This window comes from Taudactylus pleione, unplaced genomic scaffold (genome assembly GCF_031769625.1).
Source record: "Taudactylus pleione unplaced genomic scaffold, aTauple2 ptg001800l, whole genome shotgun sequence".
NCBI classification, from domain to species: Eukaryota; Metazoa; Chordata; class Amphibia; order Anura; family Myobatrachidae; genus Taudactylus; species Taudactylus pleione.
Window position 1 is genome coordinate 1,443,763 of NW_028286197.1, and position 11,242 is coordinate 1,455,004.

The following is an 11,242-nucleotide window of genomic DNA, read 5'->3' on the forward strand; positions in this document are numbered from 1 at the left end:
CTCACTAACAGAACACTGTGTGGCGTATTGAGGATAGATGTAGGAGGACACATCTATATAGCAAAAAAGTTGTTTCTCCGGCACTAACTAGAGCATTTTAAAACCACAATATAATGTTATAATGTCTTTATTTGGCAATCCTCTTTACTCAATTAGGTATGTTATCTTAGATAGTCTGCGAAACGCGTTGCAGCTACAAAACTAGTAAGACTTTTTTATTTTATACTTTACTTTTTATGCCTGTTCCTAATGCTTATCTATATACAGCTACTGTATACTACTGTTTATGACTTGTATCTGGTGTGGGTGAGGTTATTGGGGGGTGGGGTGCAACCAGTGATAGATTCCTACCTATCTATACACTCTAAAATGTCGCTATTTAGCGTTGTAAGTCGCACAATAAATAATTACTCTTCAGACTTTGATTGTGTTTCCAAAGCACAAAAAGATATTATTCACCAAAAAGCAAATAGTTACACGCTGTGATCTAAATACAATTAGCACAAACAAATTATACAATCACAAGGTACAGTCATTACATACGCATGCGCTCTGGATCCAGATAATGGCATCAAAGATGAAACCTCCGTCAACAGCAAAGAAAGGATGTCTGGCATGTAGTTGCAGAGAGCTTGCATATATACCCTTACAGAGATAGGCAATACAATAGAACAGGTTGGCATGATTCCATTGGTTCTTCTTCCTGGTTCTTCTGTTACAGTACAGTTCATAGGTCAGTTCGTATGGTCACAGTCCAGCCCCCAACAGCTCTTTGTGTCCATTTTCCCGCTGAATAACAAGTCTAAACTGGCTGCATTACAGAGTGCATTTTAATGCCTAACTCTCTATGGTCCATAATTTGCAGCACATGTTGCGATTTCCTCACCAATGGAACCGGAAATCTGCAAATACACAGTAGTTTAGAATGACACCGAACACGGTCTGCTTATCATGTACTAAACCTGAGATCTCAAATGCAGTCCCTTTATTACTTACATAAAAAGGTTCCCTAGCATTAAGGTTTATATTCAAGGTTTTATTCATTATTAAGTAAGTGTGCAGTGTGTAAGTAATGGGATATTAAGAAAATATGCTAATTAGCGTTGTGCGACTACGTGTTTGTGGAGTAACCGTGGTACGTGTTCTGCAGGGTTGGTCATATTATATGTTTTAGTAAATGTATGTATTTATATAATGAGGACTTTTAATATTGTTCTATTGCGTAGGAATCGCACAATGCTAAATAATAGCATCGCCGTATGTACTTATAATGTGTGAGTTTCGCTAAAATGGCGCCTGAGCGGCCATTCGCAAAATGGCGTCTTGCGGCCATTCGCAAAATGGCATCATGCAGATTTTAATTTTAACAGATTCTGTCTCTGGCTTCGACAGTGACTACACATGTATGCTGCACTATATACTCAGTAGGTTACAGGCCTGTTACAAGGCTGCGTAGGTTTTTTATTTCAAAGTGGGTTTTTTTTCTAAGTGGTATTATATACACAGCAGAATTAGTTTATATACTTTCTAAAGCGCTGCAGAACCCTTGTGGCGTCATATAATAAAGGATAATAATAATAAGTGGATATTGACATTTGTGAGGTAAAATTGATTAATTGTGTGTCTATTCTAGGACTTAATGTAATTCAGCAATGTCCTGGAGATGTATGTATTTTTAATAAAACCACTTGGTTTGGATTATGTTACCTTCTTGGAATGGACATTCCCTTTTTTTACAAATAGTTCATTATTGAGTAAGGAGGATTGTCCAACAAAGACACTATAAAATGATATTGTGATTTTAAAATACTGTAGTTAGCGCCGGAGAAACAAATTATTGCTATAAAACTTTGGTGGGGTTGATGGGAAGCCCCTATTTTTCTCCTGGGCTGCAAACTAAGGTGATTTCATCTGTTACATTGGCGCCATTCACTATCCTTTGTATATTCATTAGAATACAGTATGTATTTAGAATGTATTAATTATCTTTTATATAGTGCAACCAATTTACACAGCACTGTACAGAGAATATTTATTATTCAGATCTGTCCCTGCTCAATTGAAGCTTACAGTCTAAGGCCCTCATTCAGAGCCGTACGCTCTGAGCAGAGCGCACGCTCTGCATGAGGGCCGGGCTCCATTTTCATGGAGCGTCCTCCTGGACGCTCGTATAGCTGTGGGTCACCACCCACAGGCTATACGAGCGTGCATTTTGATGGCCGCGATGGTCGTGACCATCGCGACCATCGAAATTGCGAGCCGGAGCCTGCGGTTGAGGTTTTCAACCGCAAGCTCCGGAGTGATTTTGGCTCTATCAGAGCCAAAATCACTCCCACTGACATCACTAGTGATGTCAGTGGGCCGGCTTCTGACGGGAGGCGTTCCCGTGGGAACGCCCCCGTCAGGGAGGCACGCCCCCGGCACGCCCACCAAAGGGGGCGTGCTGTCAATCAACATTGACAGCACGCCCCCTTTGATCGGACACAACGAGCGAAGGAAAGTCCTTCGCTCGTCGTGTCTGGCGCATGCGCACGACGGAGCTCCCTCCGTCGTGCGCATGCTCAGTGCAGACCATCGACCCACTTGCGAGCGGACAGCCGCTCGCGAGTGGGTATGAATCAGGCCCTAAATTCCCTAACTTACTGTACAAGCAAATACAATTTTACAGTAATTAGTTAGTTTATAATAATATACTGTAGCTAGAGAACTTGAATCCTAGACAAAATTACATAGACCTATCTTTTTTGCGCTATATGACGTGAGACACCCGGCGCTATAAATTTATGTGTACTTTTAACTACATTTTGCTACTTTTTACTAAATTTAGCATTTTATTTGGTATATAATGTACTAGGTACTTAGCGTTAATATTTTTTTTTGTTGCATAAAGTCGCAGATAAAGCATAATGATGTATGGTGCAGGGCACTCATATCGGACTTGACTTTTGCCTTGTTACACAAACTGCATTAATTATGGTAATAAAGCAGGAGGCATCACGCCTCCTGCATGCATTACTTATCCGGGCTGCGTTGTACAACGCAGCATCGTATAAACTGCAAGAACATCGGCCGGCTAAGTGACCTATGGTCTCACGCACGCCGGTCGCCGCAGGTGAAAGACAGAGGCCAGGAAATCTCCGGCAGCTGACGGAGATCCTGACCTTATCCCTCCCTCCCATCCGGCAGAATCTATAGTTATGGCTGGATGTGGGCTCTAAATTACTGCCATGCCCCAGGTGACAAAAAATCCTAGTTTCGGCCTTGACTCAGACGCTTGTACATATGGCCGATAATCACTGCTTCAACATCGGAATAGCTTAAATCTCTGAACCAGTCCCTTATTTAGTGTATTGAAGATTAGTATTTTTGTAGCAAAGGAACTGGCATAGATTTGCAGATTAAGCATAACAATGCATGGTGTGTTAGGATTAGTGTTTTGACACGTTTAGTGCAATAAACAGGGCTATTTGGTACGATTTCAGGATAACTGTGTTTGGACACATCTGTACTCTATTGACGTTCCAGCACTGTTCTTTTCTCAAATTCTCATCTCTATAAAGATAGTCACTGATACATTGCTATTATACATTTAAAACAATAATTTATAAAAATGTAAATCCTTGAACTGAGGCCCTGATTCAGAGCCGTACGCCCTGACAGAGCGCTCGCTCTGAATCAGGGCCGTCCCTACTCCTTTTTGGAGCGGCCTCCTGGCCACTTGCATAGCTGTGGGTGGCCACCCACAGCTATAGCGAGCGGCCAAAATGATGGTCGCGATGGTCAAGACCATCGGGCTTGCGACGAGACCCTGCGGTAGGGTCTCGCTGCCGCAAGCCCAGGAGTGCTTTTGGCTCTATCAGAGCCAAAAGCACTCCCACTGACATCACTAGTGATGTCAGAGGGGCCGGCCCCAGACGGTAGGCGTTCCCATGGGAACGCCTCCATCTGGACAGCCACGCCCCCGGCACGCCCACCAAAGGGGACGTGCTGTCAATCAACATGGACAGCACGCCCCCTTTGGAGCGAGACCCATAACGACGGCTTGGCCGTCGTTATTTGGGTCTCGCACATGCGCACGACTGAGCCGCCTCCGTCGTGCGCATGCGAACTTGGGCACCATCGACCCGCTTGCGAGCGGGTCTGAATCAGGCCCTGAGTATTGAAATGGAGATCTTCTTCACCACTCATTTTTTTCCAAAAACTGCTAAGAAATTGTAAGGTTTTTATGATTGAATTAGGTCAAGAACATCTATTTAAAAACTTATCCAATACAATGTTATGTGTTTATTTTATTTAAAAAAAATAAAATAAACATTGATTTGTATTATATGAGTCATCGATATATCAGACTATCGATAATCAGAACATAACTACTTTGATTGCCCCCACGGCTGCTCCTCTGAGTAGTAGCCAGGTATAAACTGGGGGGCTGAGGGATGTTCATTTACATTTCCCTAGTGCCTGCTTATCTTTGCAGCCTCCAGATGATTGGTAGCACAGCAGACACTGGGGGAGGGTGATGGGATGCAGAAGGGCCTGTATGTCACTCTGCCATTGGCTGCTGTTTGAAGATTATCTTCCAGAAGCCCCCAATGTATGTTTCTGACTGGTCACATTGTTGCGATCATGTTGGTAACGTGCAGCCTGGCGTGGTCGCAAACAACAACACCACCAGGCAAGTGGTTAAAGGCAATTTCCTAGATTTACACAGAGTATTTTACATACAATGTTCAAACTATAAATAACAATTACAATACAGATAAAAATGTGTACCTCTCTTTGCTAGGTGTAGTTTGTCACATCGGTCTTTCAGCACCAGATGGTCAACAGGTACAAAGGTGATAGGTTCAAATGGGATATAGTTAATAGACCGGCGGACTAAATGCCACTGGTCTATATCCCGACTGCTAAAGCCCGATGGGGAAATTTAAGATAGGCATCGAAATACAGACGAAAATACCAAGATAGTGGCTAATGTTGCTAAAAAAGAAACCTTTTAGTTTGATTTATCAACTCACGCAGCTGTTTATATGGTGGAACACCAAAAGTAGAAAGAACAAATATTTGGAAAACAGCGCTGTGAAATGAGAAATTACACAATGTACCCACAGTTTATTAAACCAAATTTATTAATAAAACATAACAATGCTCTAATAATCAATATTAAAACTAAAAAAGGCATCACAATAAATAAAAGACATAAATACAATAGAAAATAGCAATAATTTTATATATTAAAACTGTATTAACAGTAGCAAAACAAATCTGTAAACTGTGGGTACATTGTGTAATTTCTCATTTCACAGCACTGTTTTCCAAATATTTGTCGAAATACAGACACCTATCTTAATCTCGACACCAGAAGACAGACAGACTCCGGACCAACTGAGGTAATACCGGGCATCTTAGCACTTAGCTGCGTGGCGGGGGGTGGGGTGGGGGGTTAGGTTTAGGGACTCCCGAGGGGAGTTAGGGTTAGGCACCTCTCAGGGAGAGTTAGTGTTAGGCTATTGAAGTGGGGTTAGGCACCCCCTGGGAGGGATAGATTTAGGGTGCGGGAAGGGGGGGTTAGGTTTAGGCACCCCGTGGGGGACTTAGGGTTAGGCACCACCCTGGGAATTTTTAGGGTTAGGAACCACTAAAGGAGGATTAGGGTTAAGGGGAGAAGAGGGGAGTTAGTCGGCATCTTGTCCTGTCGGACTTCTCCTGTCAGGATTTGAAGAGCCGGTATATTCCATTCCGTTCAAATGGTCTACACACAAATGGTCAACACGGAAAATAGTCAGCATGTTTTTTTTATTACATTTTTAAGGTTAGAGTTAGGGGGAGGATTAGACTGCCGGAGGGGACGGTTAATGTTAGGCACTAGGGAGAGGCTTAGGTTTAGGCAATAGGGTTAGGGTAAGAATTAGTGGTAAATTAAAAAAAAAAAAAATGTAGACCATTTGGTGTCTACGTATTGACTGTTGACCTTTTATTGGCGATCTTTTATACCACACCCATTTTGATTTTGATGACCTTTTAATTAATTCCCTTCATTTATTCTCTGATCTTTTAACTTTTTATGCATTAATTATTTTGCCTTCTACATTCTCTTCTTGCTCTTTTTCCTTCTACAGAAGCAACGAGACGTCTATCTAAGCTGCAGCTTGCAGCAGTCTTCTTTCTGCTGGAAGATTGTATAAGTGTTTATTAGAGGCTGAAGATTCCAGTGAGGACCACAATAATCTCAAGGGAGAGCCTCTAGTTTCCTGAACATGTACAAGCTATTTTTTTTTGCATTGTGCTGTAAATATGCCATTGCTGTTTGTATGAAAATAAATATTTTTGGTCTTGCTCTCTAAATCTGTCCGTTTCTAATTATTATTATTATTATGATGATTATCATTTATTTATATGACGCCACAAGTGTTCCGCAGCGCCTTACAATGTATGAAAACAAATAGGTGACAAAAGACTTACAGTACAATACAATACAGGACAAGGACATGGATAATATACATTGCCACATTAGCATCATAACACCCAGATAAGCAGCAGAGCTTAAGCAACCAAGTGTTAGGTGCCCTAATGGAGAGAAAGAAGTAGATGAAAGTAAAGAAGGGAGAAGCACAAGAGGGTAGAGGGCCCTGCTCGCAAGAGCTTACATTCTAAAAGGGTAGGGCAGACAAACAGGTGTGACACAGATGGGGTAGACGGGGAGGATATACTCATGTCCAGGTCACCAAGTTCCAGCTGATGAAAGTATCCAGGATATGACTCCGTAATAGGCACAATATCCAGATCGTACTTAGGGCCTGATTCAGAGCCGGACACTCTGACCAGAATCAGGGCCCTCCTACCTAAAAATGGAGCGGCCTCGCTTATGCGAGTGGCCAAAAAGATGATCGCGATGGTCAAGACCATCGCGACCATCGGGCTTGCGACGAGACCCTGCGGTAGGGTCTAGCTGCCGCAAGCCCAGGAGTGCTTTTGGCTCTATCAGAGCCAAAAGCACTCCCACTGACATCACTAGTGATGTCAGTGGGGCCGGCCCCAGACGGAAGGCGTTCCCATGGGAACGCCTCCGTCTGGGCAGCAACGCCCCCGGCACGCCCACCAAAGGGGGCGTGCTGTCAGTCACCATCGGCAGCACGCCCCCTTTGGTGCGAGACCCTTAGCGACAGCTTGGCTGTCACTATGCGGGTCTCGCGCATGCGCATGACGGAGCTTCCTCCGTCGTGTGCATGCGCATTAGGGCACCATCGACCCGCTTGCGAGCGCTCGCGAGCGGGTCTGAATTAGGCCCTTAGTTACTATTGCAGTTCATTCTGAAAATTTTATCAGCTCAGCTCCTATTATTTCAATACATACCTTTAAGAGTTTTGTTAGTGCATCTCGTAGTCCAAACCATGTTCATTAAACATAAATTTGACCAAAATTTGAGACCAGATTATATCAACTAAATTTATTACAAAGTTTGTTCAACTGTTTGATTAAAGCTGCATACACACACAACGATTTAGTTAATGAACGATTTTAGTAAACGATTTTCTCCCTTGAAAAAATTAACTAAAATCGTTTACTAAAGTTGTTCATTTAAATGTAATGAACGATTTTTTAGAACAACAAACGATTTTTGCATATTCCCTTACTGAAAATCGTTGAGTTGACAAGTCTGATTGAACTACAAACTACAAACGTGAACGCGCATGAACGAAAATCATTCATCATTTGACTCAGAAAGTGAATGATTTTTACAAATGATATCGTTTAACGATAATCGTTAAAAAAATCGTTGTGTGTGTATGCACCTTAACTGTTATGCATATCACACTTAATACTTGCCACACTTTATATCTTTCCACATGCTACTGCCCCTTCAAATGCTAAAGAAATAGTTTGATTATAGCAAACTACAGCTGGCCTCTATTGGTCAGCTGATCAAAGCAGATAAATTGCACTCTGTTAAGTAAACACATGCTCAATAAACTATACTACCCTCAAGAATATCCACAGAGCAAGTAAGACCGATTACAAGCACATTATGACATCCCATACATTTAAATACACAAATCTGCATTCACCCTCATGCAAAATAATCTGAGTGTAAAGGCGAGTATCCACTTAGCAATTTAAACAAGCGATTGCACGATAACGACGTCGTTATTGTGCAATCGCTTGTAAATCGTGCATGCATCGGGCATGTTTTGGTCGGAAGCGACCAGCGATGCGCGTGCCCGCTGGTCATTTCTGACATCGCCCGTACATGCTGGTCAACCTGATGATCTCGTCAGGTTTAGCATGTGCGGGGATGAGGGATGTGCCGGGACAGAACGAGTGAACGTTCAGTCTAGACACATCACTAGCTATACAAACGAGAGCACGATTGCAATGTCGTAATCGTGCTCTCGTTTGTGTATACCTGCCTTAATAATCATGCAGGATAGAAATCACATACCTTTTGATTAACTGTTAGGCATATCACACTTAATACTTGCCACACTTTATATCTTTCCACATGCAGCTGACCCAAGAGCCACAGCTGACCCTTCTAATTCTAAAGAAATAGTTTGTCTGACTATGGCAAACTACAGCTGGCCTCTATTGGTCAGCTGATCAAAGCAGATAAATTGCACTCCAAACATTACAAACACATTTGATTTGTTGAAGAAACCTGTGAGGAGGCAAGGGAAAGGGACCTCTAGGACATACCTGCATGTTAGAAAGGAAAGATTTAACCCTATGACCCAGTTCTGTCTTCTTAAATTGAAGCCCTCAGTCTGCAGAAGTCTAACATAGGAAGCTTGCCAGATGCAGACAGCAAGGGAGTGTTCCTGTTAGAAAAGCCATCCCCTCCTCTCTGGAAAGACTGACAACAGGGCCCACCAATGACTTTTATTGTAGGCACAGAAACAGACAGTTCACAGGTACACAACTCCAAAGTACTGGCTTTATATATATATATATATATATATATATATATATATATATATTGTGACCTTCAGTTGGGTTAGGGGTCCCTCTCCTGGGGTAGAAGGACTCCTTTCTTACACACACAGCAGCAGGGAAACAGCACACCAGTCTGGATGCGAGTACAAGCTGGTCGGCGCCAGTCTTTATTCTACAATGTCAGAATTTACATAAAGAAAACAAACATAAATCCTAGCCCTGTCTGGGCTCTAACTTTACAAGTGATTCCCTCACTACAAGAACCTGGCAGGGCCTAATACCCTCACCAGCAACAAAAGCACAGCATAGTCCTCACAGCTAGGTTTCCCAGGGTCTCTGAGCAGACTCCCTGTCTGCTCACCCAGGTGAGACACTCAGCCCTAAACAAACTAAGCATATGTTGGCCATATTCAGCTGGAAGCCCTAATGAGCCTGTTACCAAGCTGAAAGGCCCAAAACCTGGAGTGGCCGTGGGTGGAGCCCTTCCTCTCACCCACAACTCCCAGGACCCAAACTGGCTTTTCAAAAAGCCGAGATTCAAGCCTGCTACACTGCAGACTTTCTCCTGGGGATTTAACACACATAGGACAGGAATCTGGGACCAATGTCCCTGCCACAGACCACTTTACCAGTGATCCTATCATATATATATATATATATATATATATATACATATACACACACACACACACACATTATACAATAACATTTTGCAATAAATAGAGGTTTTTAGTATAATCATGGCCAAGGTTATGGGCCTACCCACCATATCCAGGTAGCCTCTGTAGGGTAGGTCCCTAACATACTAGGGTTCAAATCCAGAGCGCAGGACACCCCCAAACCAGCTCGGCTGAGCGACCCTAGGGCATTGCTCTAATGAGAAAAGTGAAATAAGAAGGGTAACAGTAGCTGCAGCTGCATATATAGGAGAGAGGAGTGAAAATACAAATATAATAAAAACAAACAGTAAAGTGTTAAAATGTGCAAAAAAAGGAAGAATGTGTTATAATGCGATGCCCTGAAGCAGACCAACAAAAGCAATCGAGGGGACCCACAACCAAAAATTCAACCCTAAGTTGCACTACAGTATATAACTTTTAGGACTTACCTAAAATTGTGCCTATTACTAGTGTGCAAATACAATACCAGACTCCATGCTTTAAACCAATGGGGGAGGGGTGCTAGTCCAGGCTGAAGGCATCTTATTCCTTCAGGTGTGCAATGAAGCATACTAAATGGAGTGTATAGGAAAGAGTCCTGGACTGCACACCCTGAATATATATAATGGGAGTTTTTTGAGGCGTGGGTTCCCTGGATTGCTTTGGTTGTTCCGCTTCAAGGCATCGCATTATAAACACATTCTTCCTTTTTTGTACATTTTAACTAGGGGTGTGCACCGGCCACTTTTTGTGTTTTGGTTTTGGATCTGGATCTTTCTTCGTGTTTTGGATCTGGATTGGTTTTGCCAAAACCACCCTTCCGTGTTCTGGGTTTTGTGTTTTGGATCTGTATTTTTTTTTTTAAAAGCATAAAAACAACTAAAATCACAGAATGTGTTTATTTTTCTGCTCCTATGCTATTAATAACCTCAAAAACCTTAATTTCCACTCATTTCCAGTGTATTCTGAACACCTCACACCTCAGAATAGTGTTTTTATGTCCAAAAGGTTGCACCGAGGTAGATGGATGACTATGCTAAGCGACACGAGTGGGCGGCACAAACACGTGGCCCATCTAGGAGTGACACTGCAGTGGCAGACAGGATGGCAGTTTGAAAACTTAGGCCCCAAACAGTACATAATTCAAAGAAAAAAAAGAGGTGCAAAATGGAATTGTCCTTGGGCCCTCCCACCCACCCTTATGTTGTATAAACAGGACATGCACACTTTAACAAACCAATCAGGGTCTGCCACACGACTGTGGCTGAAATGATTGGTTCGTTTGGGCCCCCACAAAACAAGCTGGCAATTAATCTGTTCCTGCACAAACTGGCTCTAAGGAGGCAAGATGTCGTCCTCATCCACTGATTCCTCACACTCTTCAGTGTTGTGTACATCCTCATCCTCACAGAGTATTAACTCGTCCCCACTGGAATCCACCACCACAGGTCCCTCTGTACGTTCTGGAGGCTGGTCTCCCTGGAAGAGTTGATAATTCATTTTTATGAACATCATCTTCTCCACATTTTGTGGAAGCAACCTCCTATGCCTTTCGCTGACAAGGTTCCCGGCTGCACTAAACACTCTTTCGGAGTACACACTGGAGGGGGGGCAACTCAGGTAAAATAGAGCCAGTTTGTACAGGGGCCTCC

At 42.9% G+C, this 11,242-nt stretch overlaps 1 protein-coding gene across 7 annotated transcripts in view; it reads left to right on the plus strand.

The window, feature by feature from the left end:
- The window catches only part of LOC148436343 (cadherin EGF LAG seven-pass G-type receptor 2-like), a 383,494-nt gene extending 377,149 nt beyond the window's left edge, over nt 1-6,345 (plus strand). For 6 of the 7 annotated variants that reach the window (XM_088465025.1, XM_088465024.1, XM_088465023.1 and 3 more), the window contains exons 36-37: nt 5,307-5,390; nt 6,120-6,345. In XM_088465025.1, coding sequence (XP_088321151.1) covers nt 5,307-5,390; nt 6,120-6,141 — 106 coding nt within the window. In that variant the 3' untranslated portion in view covers nt 6,142-6,345. The remainder of the gene's footprint in view (nt 1-5,306; nt 5,391-6,119) is intronic. The other variant, XM_088465021.1, reaches the window with a different exon arrangement.
- The last annotated feature ends 4,897 nt before the right edge of the window (nt 6,346-11,242 follow it).